Source organism: Amphibalanus amphitrite, unplaced genomic scaffold, assembly GCF_019059575.1.
Source record: "Amphibalanus amphitrite isolate SeventyFive unplaced genomic scaffold, NRLGWU_Aamphi_draft 002163F_arrow, whole genome shotgun sequence".
Classification (NCBI taxonomy): Eukaryota; Metazoa; Arthropoda; class Thecostraca; order Balanomorpha; family Balanidae; genus Amphibalanus; species Amphibalanus amphitrite.
Window position 1 is genome coordinate 28,927 of NW_024883656.1, and position 21,161 is coordinate 50,087.

The following is a 21,161-nucleotide window of genomic DNA, read 5'->3' on the forward strand; positions in this document are numbered from 1 at the left end:
GTTTGCAATTGTTACTTACCTTTAGGGCTCTCCCAAATAGCTTCCAGACTAGACACTGAGGTAAAAGTGATAGCACATGAAAGCTCAAAGCAAGAAAAATCAGAAAACTATCTGGCATTTAACATACTTTAAACGGCTGAGCTATTATTCAAGGAGTGTAATCACATCCACGGCAATATCAGAACACCGCACCTGTCGAATTTCCGCCTTGACTTTCTGCCGTTATGCGTTAATGCCACTTAAAAATCCTCAGTCGGCGCACGTGCGCTTGTCGAGTCGGGGACCACATCGGACGATTCGGAACTGCCGGCCAATCAGCACGCCGCTTTTGTGATGTGATAGTTTGAGAACCACTGGATATGGTAGCGTAGCGCCTTTCCAAAAGCTGCTACGCTACCATATCCAGTGGTTCTCAAACTATCACATCACAAAAGCGGCGTGCTGATTGGCCGGCAGTTCCGAATCGTCCGACTGGTGGTCCCCGACTCGACAAGCGCACGTGCGCCGACTGAGGATTTTTAAGTGGCATTAACGCATAAACGGCAGAAAGTCAAGGCGGAAATTCGACAGGTGCGGTGTTCTGATATTGCCGTGGATGTGATTACACCTCCTTGAATAATAGCTCAGCCGTTTAAAGTATGTTAAATGCCAGATAGTTTTCTGATTTTTCTTGCTTTGAGCTTTCATGTGCTATCACTTTTACCTCAGTGTCTAGTCTGGAAGCTATTTGGGAGAGCCCTAAAGGTAAGTAACAATTGCAAACTGCTTCTAGAATGACTTAGTTGCGCCATATTTGTAGTGAAGCGAGGTAAAGGAGACAGAGGATTCCTTTATAAGGGACATTTAAGAGACAAATAGGGGAAGATTAAGGGAACCCTATGTAAACACGGTTATTGGTGCCTACTGTCGTCCTTACTGAACAATGTCTAGATGGAATATGTGAACATGACTTTTGGTCTAGGTATTCTGTATGTTTGTGAAATGCTCGTTATCGATATAATAGAAGCATCATTCCTTTCTCTATAGTAAAACTAATGAGGTATTAGTTCCTTACGGAATAAAGCATGTATAACCCCAAGTGTCGGTAAAGTGGCAACATTACCTCTATTGTCTAGAGCAGTAGTAAATGTCGCAATGCCATCAATTCCCATTGTACTTGTTACGACCAGTCTGATTCATGTGACATTTGGAAATGTGCCTGGATCTATACATTCGATTGTTGACACTGAAAACAGGGATTAAATAATAAATAGACCCGAGTCCCGATGCATTGTTGCGGTTCTCTCCCAGTGAGTCTAAACTGACTCAGTCTGCATTCTACCCTTCTCACTCCCAAACTAACCCCTATATCTCTCCCTCTATGCCCCACCAGGTGACCTGGAGCGGTTGAAGCTGATTCTGCTGTGCAACTTTCGCTACATGTGGCAGTCGGCGCGGCTGCGCGGCACCCGGCACCTTCAGAGGGTGGTGTCTGCCACCCGGTACCGCTTCCTGGACTGGGAGACGGAGCTGGTCCACCACGCGCTGCAGAAAACTATAGGTATGGTGTGAGATAGTGGCTCTAAAGTGATCGGGAATAGGTCCGGCGACAATTTATTTCAATTTATTTCTTTATTTCAGTGTATTACATTCTACAATATTTACAGTGTATATCTATTAATGACAAGATTGTACGCTGGTGTAGAAAATAATGGCTGTCGTACATAAGTAAGATCTTTTTTGTGTGCACTTACAGCCTCCAGGATGACGTGCAATAGGACAGATTGAGGGTGATGGAAAAGCCATGACGATTTTTCTTCTTGCCAATGATGATATTGAAAGCTAGTGTAAAACCACAGGTATAATCATTTATCTATAATGTTTCATGAGCATAAGATCACAATTCACAAAGATCTTCTACTGATTAGTAGGACTTTCCACTGCGGTTTTCATTCAAAGTTTTCCGGCCGCATGACAGTGGATTGGACGCATGCGAAACTTCCTGGCGGTGATAGCGGTGGAAGTGATTTAAAGTTTGGTACCAGTCTGATTGGATGTCTGAGATACAGTCTGGTGGGAGATTGTCTCAGCAGATTTTGTCCGTCATGGCGCTTAAACTATTTAAAGTAAGAGTATTGCATTACCATGTTCGACGAGTTTAAACATTTCATTACCCTTCGGTCAGCGGTTAACCCACTAAGACGCGTATAAGGCTCTTCGTTAGGCGGCACAGGCGGACATCGATAGCAGCGCCTCTATCGGTCACTAGGGAAAGCTGGGCTGTAGGCGACGAAATACCGGCTGAGTTGTCACACGTTGAGTAGGTTTATAGACATCCGTCTTGTGAAAAAGTTGAACTTTTGCCTTCAATATTTCTACAGGCAATTTTAGAAGTGTCTTCTCATAGATAACAAAACCGTTTAGATTATTGTATTCACTTCAAGCCTTCCCTATTGTTCTTGACGATGATGCGGGAACTATTTCTAAGTAGTGTTTCTAGCTTAGTAAAAGAACATATTGTGCAAACGATGAAAAAAGCATAAATGGAAGATTTTAAATGCAATTTTCTCTAGCAATTAATGGTAAATTCTCTACAGATCAAGGAAAAGGTGCATGCTAACTGATACTTTAAAGTTCTTGGGGCCAGTTGTTTTCTTCTTTTCTTACGTCGCCCCAATGGCCGCGAATACACTTGTGATAACGCCTATCGTATATATCTTACTTAGATTTCTTATTTAGACTCTTATTTAGCAAATTCAAGTATAAAAATGTATAAAAAAATGTGCATGTATAAAAAATACTATTCTGAAACCTTCACTTCGTATGGGGCATTCTGTATCTGTATCTGTATCTGTTGCGCATTGTAACATCATCACCGCTCCAAACCTAACCCGTGATGGATTCGATCAGCTGGACCCCCTTGTAACGTCACCATACCTTCCAGGCCTGAGCGGCGATTGGCGCGATCAGCTGGCGCCGCAGCTGCTGGTGTGGCTCCACCACTGTTCTGGCTCGGTCGGGTCACCTCTGAGTCACCTGCTGGGCTCTGTGGTCGACTGGTGCGTGAGACAGACCAGGCCACTACTGGTGCCGGCCACTGTCTGGATACGCACCAGTCTGCCCGACACAGTCTGGGGTAGGTGACAGGAGTCTGGCTGTGTCAGTCTGAGGTAGGAGGCATTTAGATAGCCTGGCGGTCTGCCTGACTCAGTGTAGGTGACAGTGTAGGTAGGTGACATTAGTTACGTAGTCCGTGCGATGAAGTCTGGAGCAGGCAGCAACCAGCTGCCTGATTTAGTCACTAGACTGTGCTACACAGTCTGGAGTATTCGGCTAGTCTGTTGGACAGACTGCGTCGGTTGGCGACACAGCCGAGCTTAGCGACCTCCGCCGATGCTGCCTTGAATAGCTATTCGGACGAGCCTGCGCCCGCGGCCGAGAGATGTCGCTAGTGGTCAACGCCTGCAGTGGTATGCTGTGCCGCATTACGCGTAGCGTTGAAAATTGACGGTAGATGGCAGTAGGGGTCAGCGCCTGAAGGTAGGCTGTGCCGCAAGATATCTGTTTTTAGCGATTCGGTAGATTGGACGGGAAACAAGTGGTATGATTATAGCTTTCGATTCATTTCATATTTTCTTGATTATGAATATTATAAAAAGAATGAAATAGTGGCTATCACGTTGCATTTAAGTGTACTATAAACGTGGGTATTTGCAATCAGTTTTCGCTATTTCGACCATTTCAGCTCTTGAGCTTGGTGTGAATTGTTGAAGCCGAAACTCTACACATACGCCATCCCTCTACTGTTTCCATTTTCACCACATTTTTTCCCGCAGTTTCATATCTCGTTCCATCGTGTTCCCGTATCTGTACCTCACCGGTTTACCTATAAACCTCCTGTACCTGTGTGGTACAGACCTGCCACTGCCAGAAGCGGTACAGCTGTACTCTCCGGCACCGGACGGGGTACACGTGTACGTGGCCTGTGGCGGTCGCTGCTTTCACCTCTGGAGACTGCTGACATCAAAACTGGTGCACACGTACAGAGGTGGGTGAGATGCTTAAAAACGGCACATGACTGTAATACGAACTATTGTCTCTTGCATAACGAAGCTTATTGCATCGGGTGCTGTTTTTCTTCTTCTTAGTACGAGTATATTTCCTCTTGTGCTTGCTCGGTTGAGAGCATTCCCGAAACATTATGCTCGTAGATGTGTATTTTATAAAATATTGTAAATGTGAGTATAGCGGGTAGCATGGTAGCAAGTGCATTCTATACAAACACTTATTTTGGTAGAACCGTGAAATGTGAACGCTTTTTCGTGACATTTAACCCGCGCCCCGCTGGGCTATTCAGCCATACGCGCCCTGCTGGGGGGGGGGGCAGATTCTGCCCCCCCCTGTCTAACTTCCGAACCGATGGTCGTAGAAAGACGGGGAAAACGGCAATCGAAAGCTCTCAACAAGGCGGATCTTAAGAGCCCAAATTTTTTGCTTAAGTAGGTCAGAGGTCAGGTCAAGGTCAGGTCAAGGGTACAAAATGCAAGTTTCTACAGTATCGGCCTTGCACCGTAGTTGCCGAAGAATGGACTGAGACTGATCGCCCAAAACGTGTTCTTAGACTACCAAGACAATATTCGTTGCACACAATGTCATTCAAAGGTCAAAGTCAAGGTCAGGTCAGGTCAGGTCAGGTCACCAAAAACAAAATATAGAAAAGGGCATGTGCGACACATGTTTTATGGGTCATTTTACTCATGGAATTCAATAGGCACACTCAATGAGTGATATGGACCACCTCTGGATGAATTTCAGGTCGAGGTCAGGTCAAGGTCAGGTCAAATGAGGTCAAATTTTGAAGTTGGTTGTTAAGGCCTAAAAAGGTGTCTATCCGATGCAGTTTTTCACGGCGAATCGAATGGTGCTAATTTGTTTCCGTACGAGGTCTAGAACTTCCAAAAAAATCATTTTTCAAAATTTTTGTGTGTCGTGACGTCATAAAATTTTGAATAACTCCCACATTTTTGAACCGATTCTTCTAAAAATTGGTATGTAGGTGCACATAGACCACTTCTTTGACATATATTCCGTTTTTTATACACTCAAAATTTTGGATTTTATAAATATTTTCCCAAAAAAGTCAGTTTTTTTGGAAAAATTTTGGCCAAAATCCAAAATTTTCAAAAAACCGAGATAGCCATTTGATAGACAAAGTAGAATCACGTATAACCTTTTTTGTTACGTCTTGATTTCTTTAAAAATGAAGATGTTAGCGGCGTTTGAAATTTTGCCGTTTTTGAGGCGAAAATGGCGAACATGACGTCACTAAAACGTCAATTTCTCAAAAAATTTTCCGACGGATTTCGCTCAAATTTTCAGGGAACGTGTCAAATTGATGTATGATAAGGTACTGAACGTTTGACGTCGCTGGCGTAACGCGTTTAGAAGTTATTGGCAAAAAACGGGAGGGGGGCAGATTCTGCCCCCCCAGCGGGGCGCGGGTTAAGGCGTCAATTGATAAAGCTAACCGAATGCATAGGTTGATGCATCTCAACTTGCATTGAGAGTAACGCCTAACATGAGTTCCAACTTACAAAGCTACCTATTTTCACTCCACCGTGGCTGACTATATCTACCCTTCCTCCCTTCCCCACCTCTCAACCCCCCTCCCCCCCTCCTCTGGTCAGGTCACACGGGTGACGTGACCTGTGTGTACCCGTCCCCGGACGGACGATACGTGGTCTCTGGTGCCGAGGACTGTCTGGTGATGGTGTGGAGCGCCACCAGTCACCAGCCGCTCATCACCATCGAGTGAGTGGTGATCCTGACTCAGCTGGCCTCTGCAGAGATAGACTGACCTTGGTATGCCTAATCCTAGTCTGATATTGTTAGTTCAAATTATGGAGATGGACACTATACAGCTTACGGAGCAGGACTTAAAACTACCATACCATTGAAAATAGTTATTGCTGGTGTACTGCATTTATTATGTGCGGTGAGTAGTTTGGTCTGTTCATCTGTTGTGGGTTATGCGTGCGAGCCGATTAAACTTTATAGACTTTACTCTTGCTATGAATCATATCAGCAACTTCCGATGATTGTTTTTAAAGCTAGCTTACTAAGGACAGTGGGACAGTAACATATGTCAGTCAAAGACAAAATAAAACGGTGTTGTTTATTGTGCATTATTAGAAAACGTTTCCCCCAAATGCCTCCCGCCCCGTCCACCGTGCGCCGCTTTCAGCCGCCACATCGCCTGCGTGCTGTGCGTGGCCGTGACATCACTGGCCCGGCACGGTGACGTGGTGGTCAGCGGCGGAGAGGACAGCTGTCTGTACGTCACCCGGCTGCCGGGCGCCGAAGGTACGTAATACGTCACTGGATCGGAACAGATTGGTGGTATGCGTTTTATGAGCAGTGGGAAATGGGGAACGAGGATCGTAACGATGAGGATCGGTGAAGATCATCGCTCCAACATTATGGCTTTATTGACGTTGAAATATGAGACGATCGCTTTGCTACAAACCGTTCGTAGTTATGTGCACGGACGTGTGAATATGGCAATTAATCTGTAAGCAGTTCTTATTATACCTGGATTACCAAATAAGCATAACCCAGGCTGATTTATGATCAATTGTTTTTCCTGTCCGCCAGGTGGCAGCAGTGAGCCCCACCAGCTGTCGCAGCACAGAGGACCGGTCACCTGTCTTCAGGTCAACGCCGAGGCAGAGGTCCTGGCCTCAGGTCAGTACCGAATCGAGACACTGAAGATAAAAGCGATGTACATATTCACAAACATGCTTATTATCAGAGCATGCTGATACCTTTTCGTCAAATGCAGCAACAGATGTTGTAAACTGCAAACATCTTTTTCACCTCTTTTTACAATGGTGCAGAAGATAAGAGTTCAGACTTTAGTATGTATCTCTTTTTCTCAAGGTCCCACGATAAGACAGTGATTCTGTTGTCTGCTCCACTGGATCAGACGATAGTCGCTGCCTTGATCTGTTTCAGGCTCCCACGACAAGACAGTGATCCTGTGGTCGCTGGAGTCTCTAACCGTGCTGAATGAGATCATCATGCCGTCGGCTGTCAGCCATATGTCCGTCTCGGGCGGAGCGGTAAGAATAAACCACTGAATGGGAGGGACACCGGCCGTAGAGAGGGGATAACTGTACGGTGCATGTAGATTGTAGTGGCATACGGAAGTTTTGGCACGAAGTTACGTCTTATTTCAACTGTTGATTTTTTCTCAGTATCAATGGTTATCACAGTTATAAACGTATTACAGCTAGGATCAGGGTGCCAAAATGTTTTTGGAGTTATGTGAAAATTGAAACGCCTTGGATAGGACCAGCTTTTTGTTATTTAGCTTTTTGTATTGCTCCCCTGTTTTTTTATAGTTTTTTTTTCTGACCTGTGTAATGCAGTGCATCAACTCACGTCACTCTTTGAAAACGAATGTTTCTGTACATATATCTGGGTTAACCAAACCAGAGTCTCTCTTTTTCAGACGTTTCTGCTTACCGCCTGTCTGGATATGACGGTTTATGTGCACAGCTTTACCACTGGCAGTCCGTTACATACGCTGAAAAACCACCAGAGTCAGGTCGGTAATGCCGTGCGGTGTTTGGTCAGTTATAGAGTTGCAAAGTTTCCCTACCGCATTACCGGCATGCCGGTAATTTTTCACTACCGCAGGTTTTTTTGTGGTATCTGGCATGTCTTGCCGGTAACATGCCGGTATTTTTGGTTTTGCACAAAAAAATTATTAGCATATGATTCAAACTTTGGACACTAAGAGGAAAATGTGGCATCTCTTGTAGGGGTAAACTGGAATCAACAATATATGTTTTCAAATATAACCTTATGTTCAATGATTGCGAAATGCAAATGGTTCCAAAATTAATTACAAAATGAATATATTTCGGACACTGTCCTTCTTCAGTTCAGAATTGCAAATTAAATCATTTAGTCACAACAGCGCCAGAATATGTCGATAACAGCTAAGTTTGCTAGCTAAGCACTTAGCTGTTATCGACATATTCTGGCGCTGTTGTGACTAAATGATTTAATTTGCAATTCTGAACTGAAGAAGGACAGTGTCCGAAATATATTCATTTTGTAATTAATTTTGGAACCATTTGCATTTCGCAATCATTGAACATAAGGTTATATTTGAAAACATATATATGTCATAATGCTGTTCATACAAGTACTTCGCCATTTACTTGGAATCAACAATGCAGGTTTTTTAGTATGCCGGTAATTTGGTGGTGTTTTTGCTTTGGGCGTGGTAGCATGCCGTTATCCCCAAAAAATTTTGTGGGGCGGGGTTGTGCCGGTAGCAGCCTTTGGGGAAACTTTGCAACTCTAGTCAGTTACTTACAGCGGCTGGCTCTTCGCCGATTACTGTTAACGCCAGACCCCTTGAGACCCTAATTTTTCGCGATTACTTTTAAATGCGTGAAGGAATTTCAACCAAGCTCAGGACATGGCCGTTTCAAGACAGGCCGAAACTTTTACAATTTAGATATTTTATCGCCATTTCAATATTTCAGGCACTTGTCATTGACTCGTAATGTTAACTGTTTTTCCATCCTGGATAGAGGCTTTCTACGTCATATGACATTAGGCTCCGCCCACGACTGCGGCATTGACTCGTGCCCATCAGCGACCTCTGTACAAACGACACCCCTGCCATCTGTGAAGGACTATGAATTTCGCTGACGCTTCACGTGCTATGAGTCAATTGCAGCAGACGGTCAAGTAAATGTTAGGCTCTTGTTGACTCTTGTATATAGGACCAAGAGGACCATCACTCCTCAACCTACTACTCAGTCGTGCTTCGAACAAACGTTAACGATTCCTAATAAATACGATTTTCGATGTAGGGTATCTGTTTGAAATACGAGCGAGCCGTATGATGTGAAGCTCAGGCAATTAACTTATTATTGCGTTGTTCGATGGTTGCATAGCGATGTACAAATCGGCAGCTACTTGGTGACATCCGACATCCCATTATCGCATTATCTGCAACGCCATAGGCTTTAAATACAGCTGAATATTTCCTAACCTTATGTCAGTTATATGCCATCTGCCCGTCATTTGCAGCTTATAAGAAAAAAAAAATATATCAGCGAACATATCAGCATTGTAGAAGCAATGCGCATTGAGCATTTATGACTCCTTAGTCATCATGTCGCTCTCTGGGCACTGTCAGCCAAGACGCTACGCACAACTCCGCCGGCTTTCGGCACCGCTCGACCGTCGCCCGTCCCCGCTCCCCGCCACAGCGAGAGTGACCGCGCGCCGGCCCGAAACCGCCGCAGGCCAAGACCACAGAGGCGGGGCTTAGCTGTGACGTCATAACGTATCACAGACTGACTGGTGATAGCCTCTACACACCGGATGAAAATCTTGCTCGAAATTTAACATTACGAGTCAATGACAAGTGCCTGAAATGTTGAAATGGCGATAAAATATCTAAATTGTAAAAGTTTCGGCCTGTCTTGAAACGGCCATGTCCTGAGCTTGGTTGAAATTCCTTCACGCATTTAAAAGTAATCGCGAAAAATTAGGGTCTCAAGGGGTCTGGCGTTAACAGTAGCTGATTCGGTATTGATGTTGCTGTTAGTGATAACTCAGCCATCCTATGACAAATGATCATAAGTTTTCGATTATCTCGTAAGGCAAAAGAATGCTGCTCAATATTAAACTTCAATTGTGTTGCTGTTGGCGTTGCTGTTAGACGTAAAACCAAAACGTCATAACATTTATCTTCATGGTAACACTAAAAACTAAGATTATCGTAAATAAATGTTGTTCTATAATTGAGTTCCCCTTACTGGCGTCCTTCATTTTGATTTATTGCCTGCCATCTGACGTGAGCCGCCTCGTAAAAACCGTCAACAATGATTGGTAGCCTGACATTGTCTGATCGGCACGTGACCTCAGTGGTGTCACAGCAAAACCCTAATGCTGATTGGCTGATCTCGAATAGCACTTTCACTGATTGGCTGTTTGGCAGGTGACCTCTGTGACCCCATCTAAGAACAGTACGCTGATTGGCTGATCCCACCAAACACCCTCTCTGATTGGTCAGGTGACCTCAGTGACGTCATCTGAGGACGGTAACCTGTGCGTGGTCGGCTGCCGCGACTCCAAGGTGTACGTGTACGACATACCGTCCTCCAAGCTGCTGAAGACGCTCACCAAGCACGGCAGTCCGGTACTGGCTGCTCTGTTCACATCGCACGGCAGGCTGCTCATCACGGCAGGTGGGTGAAATCGGTCGGTTTCTATCGAATAAGTGGGGTTGATTTGGAGTATGCGATACGATGTTGATTTTGTAGCATCGTATACGGTGGAGCACTTCATTCAGTGTGAGGAAATGACAGGTATACGGAAACGTGGAAATGTTTTTGAGTTGCACGTTGTATCGACTATCGAGTACCCGAGTGTGCTCCTGATATTCCATACCCATGTGGCAGCCATTGAACCATTCCTTGTTGTAAAATCGGTGCAGCTTTGATATGTTTGATAATCAAATATCAATCATGGCAGTGGAGACCGGTACTAAAAGCATTTTTGACAAAACCACTGATAATAAAAAGTTATTTATTATCGATATTGCAATTTTGATTTTGACTTTTTAACGGCTTTGAATCATTTTCATTAATCTCTCCCTCTCTTCAGGCGACCGCCGGGTACTGGTAACCCACGTCCAGCCGCTGACCGTGAAGCCGAGGGTGTACCTGTCCGACCGGAAAAAGATACCCGTGGAACATACCGCCGACATCACCTGTCTGGATATATCGGCCGACCAGAGCATGGTCGTCACGGGTAAGTGTTGGAAATTAGACTGTTTGAGCCGGATGACAGACGAGGAGAAGCTTGTGAAAATAGGAGCTGGCTTAGAGTCACACATTTGGGCGGAGAAAATGACATTTATTACGGTTACTTGCATTTTTGTTCTGCCTTTAGGGCTTCTGTACTCTGACAGCCCAAATCAGTGTGATCTGCTTCATATTCGAGTTGTGTTTTGAAACATTTCAACGATGGCTTATCTTATACGTTTTCAGGCGTAATTGCATTCACTTCTAACCTTTCTTAGGTGCTCCGTGAATGCCTTTCTTACCCTGAATGTCAAAAATAAAGAAACAATATCTAATAAATTTGCCGCCCCTCTCCCTCCCCCGCCCCCAGGTTCCAGCGACTCGCACCTCAAGGTGTGGCTGGTGCCCTCTGGTGACCTGCACGCCACCCTGGAGGGTCACACGGGGGCCGTGACCTGTGTCCAGTTCGCCCCGAACGGACTGTATGCAGTCAGCGGCTCACGAGATAGCTCCATACGCGTCTGGGGACTGACTCTCAATATGGTGGTGTCCGCGTTCACGGTGAGTGGTGGAGAAGGCTGTGACGTCATCGATGGGCGGGTGACCTCAGTGGTAAAACTGGGGTGGAGTGTTATGATGCTAAGGATTAAAGATTAACATATTAAGAATTGAGTCCGTAATATCTCTTACTACTGAGGTGAAATAAATTCAAATTATTGAAGAAGATGAAGGAAAATACAAATATTGACTCGAGATTCATGTCGAACGCTGCCGATTTCACATATAACGCGTTCACAGATGGCTGAAGTGTCATGTGATGTGTTACTGATATTATCATGTCTTAATGACGTCTGTGTCATTTCCTCAGGACCACCAGGCGCCGGTGGTGTGTCTCAGTGTGTTATCGGACAGCAAACAGACACTGTCTGCGGACAGCGACGGAGTTCTGATGGTAAGACATGGGCCACACATGTGCGAATTGCGACGTTCTGTTGAATCGTCGCTGAAGACTAAACATAATACAATGTCAACATGTTAACGAAATACCGGCTGGGGTAGGTGAGGGCAATACTGATGAAGCTACATAACGCCGATTTATAAACGAACGAGCACAGCGTGCGGACGAGTTTATATATTGTGGCCCGTGTCATTAGCTGTGGCAGGTAGATGTCGGTCAGTATAGTCCTGTTGATCTGCGTCAGTGTCAATATCACTGACCTCTGCCCCGTATACCAGCTGAGGCAGCTAGAGACCAGTATCGTGCTGCCGCCCTGTGTCAGTGTCAGCGTGTCAGTGTCAATGTGTCAGTGTCAGTGTTAGTGTCACTGACCTGTACCCTGTATATCAGCTGTGGCAGGTGGAGACCGCTATCGCGCTCCTGACCTTTCAATGTGTCAGTGTCAGCGTGTCAGTGTGTCAGTGTCAGTGACCTCTGCCCCCTTTATCAGCTGTGGCAGGTGGAGACGGGTATCGTGCTGCTGACCTGTCACGGTCCGGGTCATATGATCCGAGTCACTCCGGACCGCAGTCACGCCGTCTCCGGCAGCAGCGAGGGCAGTCAGTGAGTCAGCACCACATAATAAAACAGTGAAAATCGTCCCCATATTTCCAAATTATAATGAGACGCACTGTTTTTATTCTTACGGGTGAGAGGTCCTCAGGTATTCTCAAAGAACTGTACGTGGCTACGTTAGGTAGATAATTGAGAGATCTTCTGCTTAGTGGCACTGTTATGAAATATGAATGGTTCGATGAGAGGTTGTGAAGCGAACATTTTTTTTTTGTCACAGTAACACAGCTTGTATTTTGCTCCCGATCATACGAATCAAAAGGTTAACTCTGCCCGTCCTAAAGCAACATTTGCATCTTGCATCTTGCATCTTTGCAATAAAATAAAATTTGTTAGAAGCACCTGTGTTCCAAGTGCCCACCCATCTTGAAACTAACGTTCTCTCACATTTGACTTCCAGGCTCTATGTGTGGACGCTGAGCAAGGAGCACACCAAATACACCATTAGCCACAATGACGCCATACGCTGTTTTGACGTCAGCAGTGACAGTCTACACGTCATCACGGGCTCCAATGACGCCTCGCTGAAGGTGTGGACCATCGCAGAGGGACGGCTCACCCAGGTCAGTCTGAGTGGTGTCAAAATGACGTCATAAATTCGTCTGGTTGCACTGTTCATCGCAACGAGACGGAGCTGAGTTGAGCCACCATTTAGGATGACACATCAAGATACATGTGTCTACGAATTTCGTTCAGACTACTGACCATAAATATGGTAAATTATGAATCATATGTATAACCAATAATTATCATGTTTATAACTGAATACGCGACGTGAATCAGTTATGCATCATGCCTTATGTAGCATGCAGTGCGGTGCAGCTGCCTTATTGTAGCACTTGTCAGTGTCAATACTATAAACTGACTGTGTCATGCCCCGACTGGCTGACTGCCACAGGTGCTGGTGGGCCACGAGGCAGCGGTGACCTGCGTTGCCTACCCTGCCTATGTTAGTCACACGGCCGCGTCAGGCGGAGACGACTGCCTAGTCATGGCCTGGGACGTAGGCACAGGTAACTGGCCACTTTAATTCGCGTCAGGGGTGATAGTCAATAGTGTTTGCCATGCTGAAAATAAGGTAATGGGGACTTCCTAGTCAAGTTATCGGGCTTAGTTGGCATATTATCTCAATTTCTGGGTACATTTTGCACAATTTCAGTGACCTGACCTGTGACCCTACCCTGTGACCTCACTCAGTCACCTAACCTGTGTTCTGACCTGTGACTTCACTCTGACCTGATCTGTGACCTGGCCTTTGGTCTGTGATTTGATTTGTGACTTAACCTTTGACCGGCAGTTCTGCTTTTCTTCGACCTGAACGGCGACCTCACTATGTGATCTTACCCTGTAAGCTGTAACCTTGCCCTGTGACCTACTTGCGACCTGACCTGACCTGTGGCCTGACGTGTGACCGTCAGGTCAGACCCGTCAGGTGATTCGGGACCACACGGCACCAGTGACAGCAGTCAGCATGACGGCGGACGCCGGGATGATTATATCAGGTATGTGTGCCAACCGTGGCGACCACTAGGTTCTTTGCGTCATTTCCTGCCTTATATTCCTCGGGATCGGTATATTCATATTGACTAGTGGTAATTGACCTTTAGTCTTTACAATTATTTCAATCGTGTGCGTAAACGTCTGCATTTAGACGCCATGCCGGCTTAATTGATATTTTCCTTTTTCTCTCCCGTGTCTGGTTTGTGTTTCGGACAGGCTCAGTGGCTTACTTGGCCTAAGTGTATATCTCCCAACAAGCTTAGTCATAGCGTATGTTTTTTTTTCGGGCAGGTTCCGTGACGGGCTGGGTGTACGTCCACAAGACGGTCTCTGGCTACTGCGTGACGTCCATTGCTCTCCACAAGGCCGTGGCGGGCCTCTGTATCTCCGCAGACGCCGGCAAAATTGTCGCCAGGTCCGTGGGTCAGAGTTTTGGTTATGTGGCACTATAAACTTGCACGCAGATAGTATTTGAATTAAGGGTTTGTGGTTTTATTTAAAATCACTTGAAGCAACTTTTTTAAAATAATTATGTCATATGCCTTTATTTATGCACAGTTCGTGGTTTTGTGTCGTAGAGAAATCGTTTCCCATGCTATAAATTTGATGAATGTGGTTTGAAAGAATTTGGTTTAAAAAAAGTTGTGCCAAATGCAGAGAAACAAAGATTCTGACTCAGCGTGTGAAATATTTACGAAAAGTGGTGGCCACCGTTTTCTAATTTCGTTTCCAGGCTGCAGAATAGCATGTACTTTGCCCTGCTGAGTTTCCTCAACGTACCTCCGCTGGCTCCGCGGGCCCGGCCAAGAGCCGTGGTTCAGCCAATCACAGGTGAGAATATAGCTGGCAGTCCAGCCTATCACATGCCAGTGTGCAAACGGCTCAGCTTCCCTATCGTTGGCAATTTCCCAGTTATTTGCCAAACAGTCTTTGGATAAAAAAAACTTGTGTTTCTTAAACAATTCAGTATTACAAACAGGACTAATCCTACAGATGCTGTTTCGCTAGCATTCGTCCGAATAGAGCCTTATTAACCCGCGCCCTGCTGGGGGTCCTGGATTTCCACGCCCTGCTGGGGGGGGGGTGTTTGAACACCCCCCTTGTAACTCGGCTGCTGGGCCACGTAGCGATACGCGGAAGGCGGCGTTCGAAAGAGCGTCAAAAATAATGACGAAATCACTTCGGTCAATTTTTTGGTCAGGTCAAAGGTCAGGTCACCAGAGGTCATTGAAGGCAAAATTTCGCCGATTTCCAGGTCGAATGTCGAAAATTTCCAAGAAGCCAACGCATAACTCGGGAACCAATAGAGCTACAGCGCCGCGGAAAAGCGCATTCGATAGCCCTATTAACGCCCTTTCTGAGTAATTCTCTCAGATTTGACCTAACGTCAACGGTTTTGCCTGCAGGGGGCAAAAACTGCAAAAATAGCCGATTTTTTCGAAAACAGTTTTTCTGCAATAACTTTTGACCCAAGCCTTGTACGAGCTTACTTTTACCGGCATCGTGTTCCTCTCGTCAAGACGCATCGAATGAACTATAACTTGACCTTGAAAGGTCAACTTGAAAATTTGACCTCAGGTCAAGGTCATGACCTGACCGGAAAGGGTCATGTTGCATATCAGTCGATCCGTATCGTCGAGCTGAACACATCTAAGGCGTTTTCATCGCTCTAGCATGCCTCTATCAAAAGTTATTTGCGAAAAACTGATAGATACCATTCGTGACCTAAGATGACCTCAGGGCATAAACAAGGGTCACGGACACCATTTTCAAGCTCAGTGTGTCTAAACCACTTGTAATTCGGTGTTTGGGAGTGTTTATAATGTCTTTCATCCAAAAGAGGCGCATTTCAATTTTCTCCCATTGACTTATAATGGGGAGGTCGCAAAATTGACCTGACCTTAGGTCATCGATATCAAAATTCTGAGATATACATTTTGTACATGCTATTGCTCTTAGCAATCGCTGAAAGTTTCAAAGCGATCGGTCACTCGGTGTAGCTATGACAGACATTGAAAGTTTTTATGAGGTGAGGTCAGTTCAAGTAACCTGGTGACCTGACCTTGAATGACCTTGGTCTGAAATTTTCACAACATGTGTAGAATTGATGTATGATAAGGTGTACCAAAAACGGCGGGCGCTCCGCGCCGCCGTTTTTGAGATATTCGCGAAAAACCACAAGGGGGGGGTGTTCAAACACCCCCCCCCAGCAGGGCGCGGGTTAAATAAGCCCTTATTAAATGTTTCAAATTATGTTTTATTTTTGCCATCTCTCTTGCTAGTCCTTTCAGAGACTGTTTCACCCATTTCTCCCTATGCACTGAGCCGATTATTTCATTGTTCTACAGTACTAACCCCTGCCCCATCGCTGACCTCAGAGGGCCGACGGGGCGCCGAGGCCACCGCTTCCCCGGCCGCCAGCCGCCGGCCGCCGCCGCACCGGCGCGCACTCAAAAAGGGCATCTCCCTGGACACTTACACCTGGCAGAGAAAGTACGGCGGACTGCTCAGCAAAATGGCGCCACGTGAGTTAACCAGAGTGACTGTCAGCTCGTAATGAGCTTGTAAACATACTTCTAGCAACTAGAATTTAGTATGCACTATTCTTGGATATCGAAGCTTTTGCACGTTGCGAAATTTATCAAAGATACACGAGCAATGGGATTGCATAAACAGATTACAACTGCTTAGCTAAATGCAAAAGCCAAATATTATGCATATTTGTTTGCTCATGTGTCTGCAGTTATCGTCTTGCACCTAAAGGCTTATTATATTCTTCCCACCCAATGCTGTATATAAACGCTTGTACTTTCCCGTTCTGCCGATGATATTATTTATCCGTGTAGGGTAAGGTGCCTAATTAGCGACCCTTTCCGATTTGCGACCTACCTCCCTACAGAAAAACTGGCGGGAGAAAACAGGGTAAAAACATCGTCAAAAGGTTAGCCATACTTTGGTTATCAAATTTAATTACTTTACGGTTGTCGATGTTTCTGGTGGGACGTTTCAGGTGAGTTTAAATGAAAATGACGAGTTTCTTATCCAAAACGTGTGTGTTTGGGCCCTCTATGATGAAAAGCGATGCACATTAGGATGATGCACCTTTTTTATTCTGAATCGACATTCCTTTTTCAATTGATTGCCGTTTTCCCCATAGTGAATCGCTTAACTGTGCACAGCATGGCGGTTAAAAATGTGTCGCAACTCATATTTCCTATTTGCGCCTGACATGGTCGCAAATAGCTCAAGAAGGGAAAGAAAGGGGAAAAGAGAGAAATGAAAATGAGGTGTTGCTGAAGCTTGCAATGTGTGGCAGGGGATGTCAAATGTCGTCACCGACTGCAGGGGTGCCGAATTCAGCGCGGACCTCGAATATCATACGAGAGAGCCCGCAAAATCTGGGTTTCCGCCTTCTTTTCGCCTTCAGTGTATCACGTGATCAGTTTTTACTTACATAAATGTGTTGGATAAACGTTCCTGTTCGAGTGATTGAGTGCTTTGCGTATAGGTTACCTTTTTTGGATAATATTTCATCTTTTCAGGCGTCGCATTTTTTGCCATTTTTAATATGGGGAAACCCATGGACTTATTAGCGACCCTCCCCGGTCGCTAATCGGGAAGAGTTCCCTATTAGCGTTTTTTTGCAATGGTTTGCTAAAATGCTCACTACAAATAAATTAGTGAATATTGGGGCAGAAAATGACTATATTTTAAAAGAAAAATGAACGACCTCTCCGAAAATCAAGCCAGTAATACAGTGGCACCCACAGAGCGTGAGCAATGACGGTTCAAATTAAGGGGGTCGCTAATTAGGCACCTTACCCTACCACCATGCTTTGTATGCTTGACTTAGCTTTATCTTCACGCCTTGTATTCACATTGCACAATGCACATGCTGTACATATTTTCACGCATCCTCGCATACATTTTATCTGCGTTTCATTGTCCAATCGGCCAGATTCTGACGCTCGTCAGGGCAGCTGTTCTTACTTGTGTTTCAGTGTCTCCGGTGAATGGGGAGAAACCCAGGAGGAAAATTGGGGAGGAGGAGGTACGAATGTGTCCCGAAGGAGGCACCATTCACCCCAGTCAGGTGAGGTTCAGTTTCGGGCTACCGAGAGGCCGGCTGATAATTACTTGCTCATGTCGCTACGTGGTTTTCTTGCATCGTAGTCGTCTATGCAGGTGGTCATATCTGAGGATACTTAGTATGATCGTTAGAGACGGTTTCAATGTTGTTCTAAGAGTTTTATGACTTGACGTAAGGTGAGCGATGCCAGGTAATCGATGTGATACGTCAAAACACATACCACTCATTTAGTCGTCCAATTATGGTGCCAGATGCCGGCAGCACTGGCGCACTTCTTTGGAATAGAATTGGAAAAAGTGTGTGTCGTATGGACCGTCTCCTATTGACGTTCTCCCTCCACCCCCTACAGATGCCCGCCGGTGTGTCCCGTCGGACCGACTCCCGTGAGCAGCTGGCGGCGCCCCCAGCACCGGAGAACGGCTCGTCCCGCGTGGCGCCGCCGCCGCCGCCCGTATCAACGCCCAAAAAGGTACGGCGAGGCAGTTTATTGAGGCTGGCGAATGGTGTATGAAAAACCGTCTCAAAAGGGATTGGTAAACTGAACTACACCACGCATCTCGTTGCAGCCACTCAGTGTAGTTGTTTAAACTAATAAAAGTATTAACGCTGCGGCCCGTATTGCGCTGTATGTCAGCTTCTTGGTTAAATTTGTCGTGCCTTTTCAAAGCAGGGAGGAGTTACTTGCCGCTATCCCCTCCGGTTTTTCACCGTCTTTACAGAGCTCTGACGTCCCGTCCAATAACGAAACAGACTCTTTTTGGGATGAGCCGAACTGCATAATACGGTCCTGGTACCTAACAATACTGACCCTCTAATTCCATATCTTTCTAGCGGGAGCTGAACCGCACCAGTACCGCTCTGGTTCTCACAATGCCCCGTCGCGCCGAGGAGCCGGCCGGCGGCGCGGGGCCCTCCTCGGCCGTGCCCGAGTCTCTACTGCGACTGCGGAGATCCACCGCAGGCTGTGGGCCCACAGCTGACGCCCTCCGTGACCTGATGCAGCTTCTGCAGAGGCCCGGAGGCCAGCAGGGCAGCACGTCCAAGTTCTGCAGCATCCTGTGACAGCGACTGGAGCAGCGAGGAGTGGCGGAGGAGGAGCTGAGGGAAGCGGAGGAGATTGAAGAGGAGTAGCAATAGTGGATGGGTGTGGGGAGTTGTGGTGAGCCGTGAGGTAGCGCGGGACTAGTGCCTGAATCCCACGCCGGCTAATGGGGCAGAGAGAGGTGTGTTTTGGTGGGTTGGGTGTTGCGATTTCTGCGGAAAGGGAACTAATAACACTGGAGAATTTGCGTGTCGGTATTTGAGGAAGAACACTCTGTTCTTTTCACAGCTATAGTTTGACAGTCGCCGCTGCTGTCAAAGTTTGGAATTGATTCTAGTCAAATGATACACATAACTTACGATGAAAAATCTTACGTGAGCCATATGGATGAAAACGCAAAACTAGCTCGTCAACTATGTCTGCGTGATGCGTCGTTACTTTTATTTGAACTTAGTTGCTCCTTGACTGCGTATGCCATCGTTTTATTGTGACATGTTTTACAAAGCTAAGTAGCTCTCTTACGTCGTGCAATAATATCAATGTGTAATGTTGTAATTGATATTAGCAGTCATTTTCGGAGCTGCTTTGTGCTATGAGTTTTTTTATCATTTCTTACTTCCTTTTAGTTTGAGTATGTTTTCTCTTTTTAGTTCTTCTTTACGTGTAAACAGTTCATTTAAACACGTAACCGAATGCTAGTTAGTTTACGTGCGCCGGAAACAAAACAACGGTTACAATTTTGCCGTCACCACACGTATGCCAAAGCTGATAATGAGGGGATCCTATACTCTACAGAGCTAAAACTGAACCTAGTTACGATTCAAATGCGACTGTTATTGACCCTGGACACTGCGCTGCAGCCCTCCCTGCCTTTCAGTGGTGTGTTCCTCATTCTAGGTATATGTCTGTAGAGTAGATGGATCTCATTGTTGCCTAATGTTACCATCAGCCAAGGATTGTGTCAGTTAGCATCACTATAAAACCGCTAGGTTATGTGTTACCTGTGTAACATGTCACCAATCGGTGGTGCTACCGACTTCACACTCGTATGGGTGTAGATGTTTCCAATTTAATGTCACCACTGGTGTTACGAGCTGGCTTTTGGCGCGTGCTTGATTCCTTTCAGCGAGCACTACAATAAAAGCTCGGCACCCCGTAGTGCAAGAAGAGGATGGAAGATGTGTGTACTGTCGACTTAAGAGTGTCGAACCTTCTGTGATATGCTCCCTGTAGCTTTACATATATTGGTGTGAAGGGTGATTGTGTGTGAGTGAAATGAATTGCCTAGATATTTGCAGCTTGATATGCTGCAAGGACAGTTACGTGAGCACTATTTCCACGAATTTTAAAACGGTAAAATGAGTTATGATCGAGCACAAATGTCTTTTATCATGCATTGGCACGGCACAATTTATTCTCCTGGCATAACTCGAAAAAGCAATATCGATATTAAATGTCGAAAGACTAAATGTCTAGATGAAGTCCCGCTGTGTCCCGAATGTCCCATTACTTGTACCGCTATTAGTTTCGAAAACTGTTCTTTGATGTAATTGAAGTAAGTCATGCGCGTTGTGGAGCCTGCAATGTCTGATAACTAATACCTTGCCTATAGTCGCCCCCGACTAGTGTAAACGGGGCAACACCATGTGAGTCTGAATCCTGAATGTGTCGATAGGTTGATGTCAAATGTCGATAGCTTGGTGTCCAATGTTTCCTAACAAGTGCCCACCGACTATGTGTTCGTGTCACCTTTCACTGACCGTGCGCTGTTTGTGTTCGTGTCACCTTTCACTGACCGTGCGCTGTTTGTGTGCGTGTCTGTGTGTATATGTCTCAATAAGAGGTGTAAGGTTGAGCCAGAAACCGTCACCGTTATTGAAATAACTTTGTCAACCTGGCAGTCATACGACATTCTTGCGTAAAATATTTTATTAGAATCGGTGCGGCAAATATCATACCCAGCCCCCAGGACGTACATATTGCGGAAGACATATTTTCTCTCCAACTAATCTCAAACCTATCTGGCCAAATTTCGCAGTCGGACAGCTGACCACAAGCTGTCGTCTTACCGCTGAATGCAGAGACAGCGTTTGCGCCTGTGTGCATGTCTCGCTTGGGGTCCATACGCTTAGGGAGATGTCT

At 45.8% G+C, this 21,161-nt stretch overlaps 1 protein-coding gene across 1 annotated transcript; it reads left to right on the forward strand.

The window, feature by feature from the left end:
* The first annotated feature begins 1,064 nt into the window (after positions 1 to 1,064).
* LOC122376488 (uncharacterized WD repeat-containing protein alr3466-like) lies at positions 1,065 to 19,608 on the forward strand. The gene is made up of 23 exons (XM_043356374.1): positions 1,065 to 1,080; positions 1,373 to 1,540; positions 2,924 to 3,115; positions 3,896 to 4,027; positions 5,667 to 5,790; positions 6,224 to 6,342; positions 6,634 to 6,723; positions 6,994 to 7,100; positions 7,493 to 7,588; positions 10,085 to 10,259; positions 10,678 to 10,824; positions 11,188 to 11,378; positions 11,686 to 11,769; positions 12,266 to 12,378; positions 12,788 to 12,950; positions 13,286 to 13,400; positions 13,806 to 13,889; positions 14,179 to 14,302; positions 14,621 to 14,718; positions 16,266 to 16,412; positions 17,889 to 17,980; positions 18,327 to 18,446; positions 18,809 to 19,608. Exons 1-23 carry the CDS (start codon positions 1,065 to 1,067, stop codon positions 19,037 to 19,039), a joined length of 2,928 nt encoding a protein of 975 aa, XP_043212309.1. The 3' UTR covers positions 19,040 to 19,608.
* The last annotated feature ends 1,553 nt before the right edge of the window (positions 19,609 to 21,161 follow it).

Bases quoted from the DNA above. Each gene is read 5' to 3' on its own strand.
- LOC122376488 (XM_043356374.1), top strand. The intron at 6,343-6,633 runs GTACGTAATACG...CCTGTCCGCCAG, and splicing joins CCGGCTGCCGGGCGCCGAAG to GTGGCAGCAGTGAGCCCCAC. The intron at 11,770-12,265 runs GTAAGACATGGG...CCCCTTTATCAG, and splicing joins ACAGCGACGGAGTTCTGATG to CTGTGGCAGGTGGAGACGGG.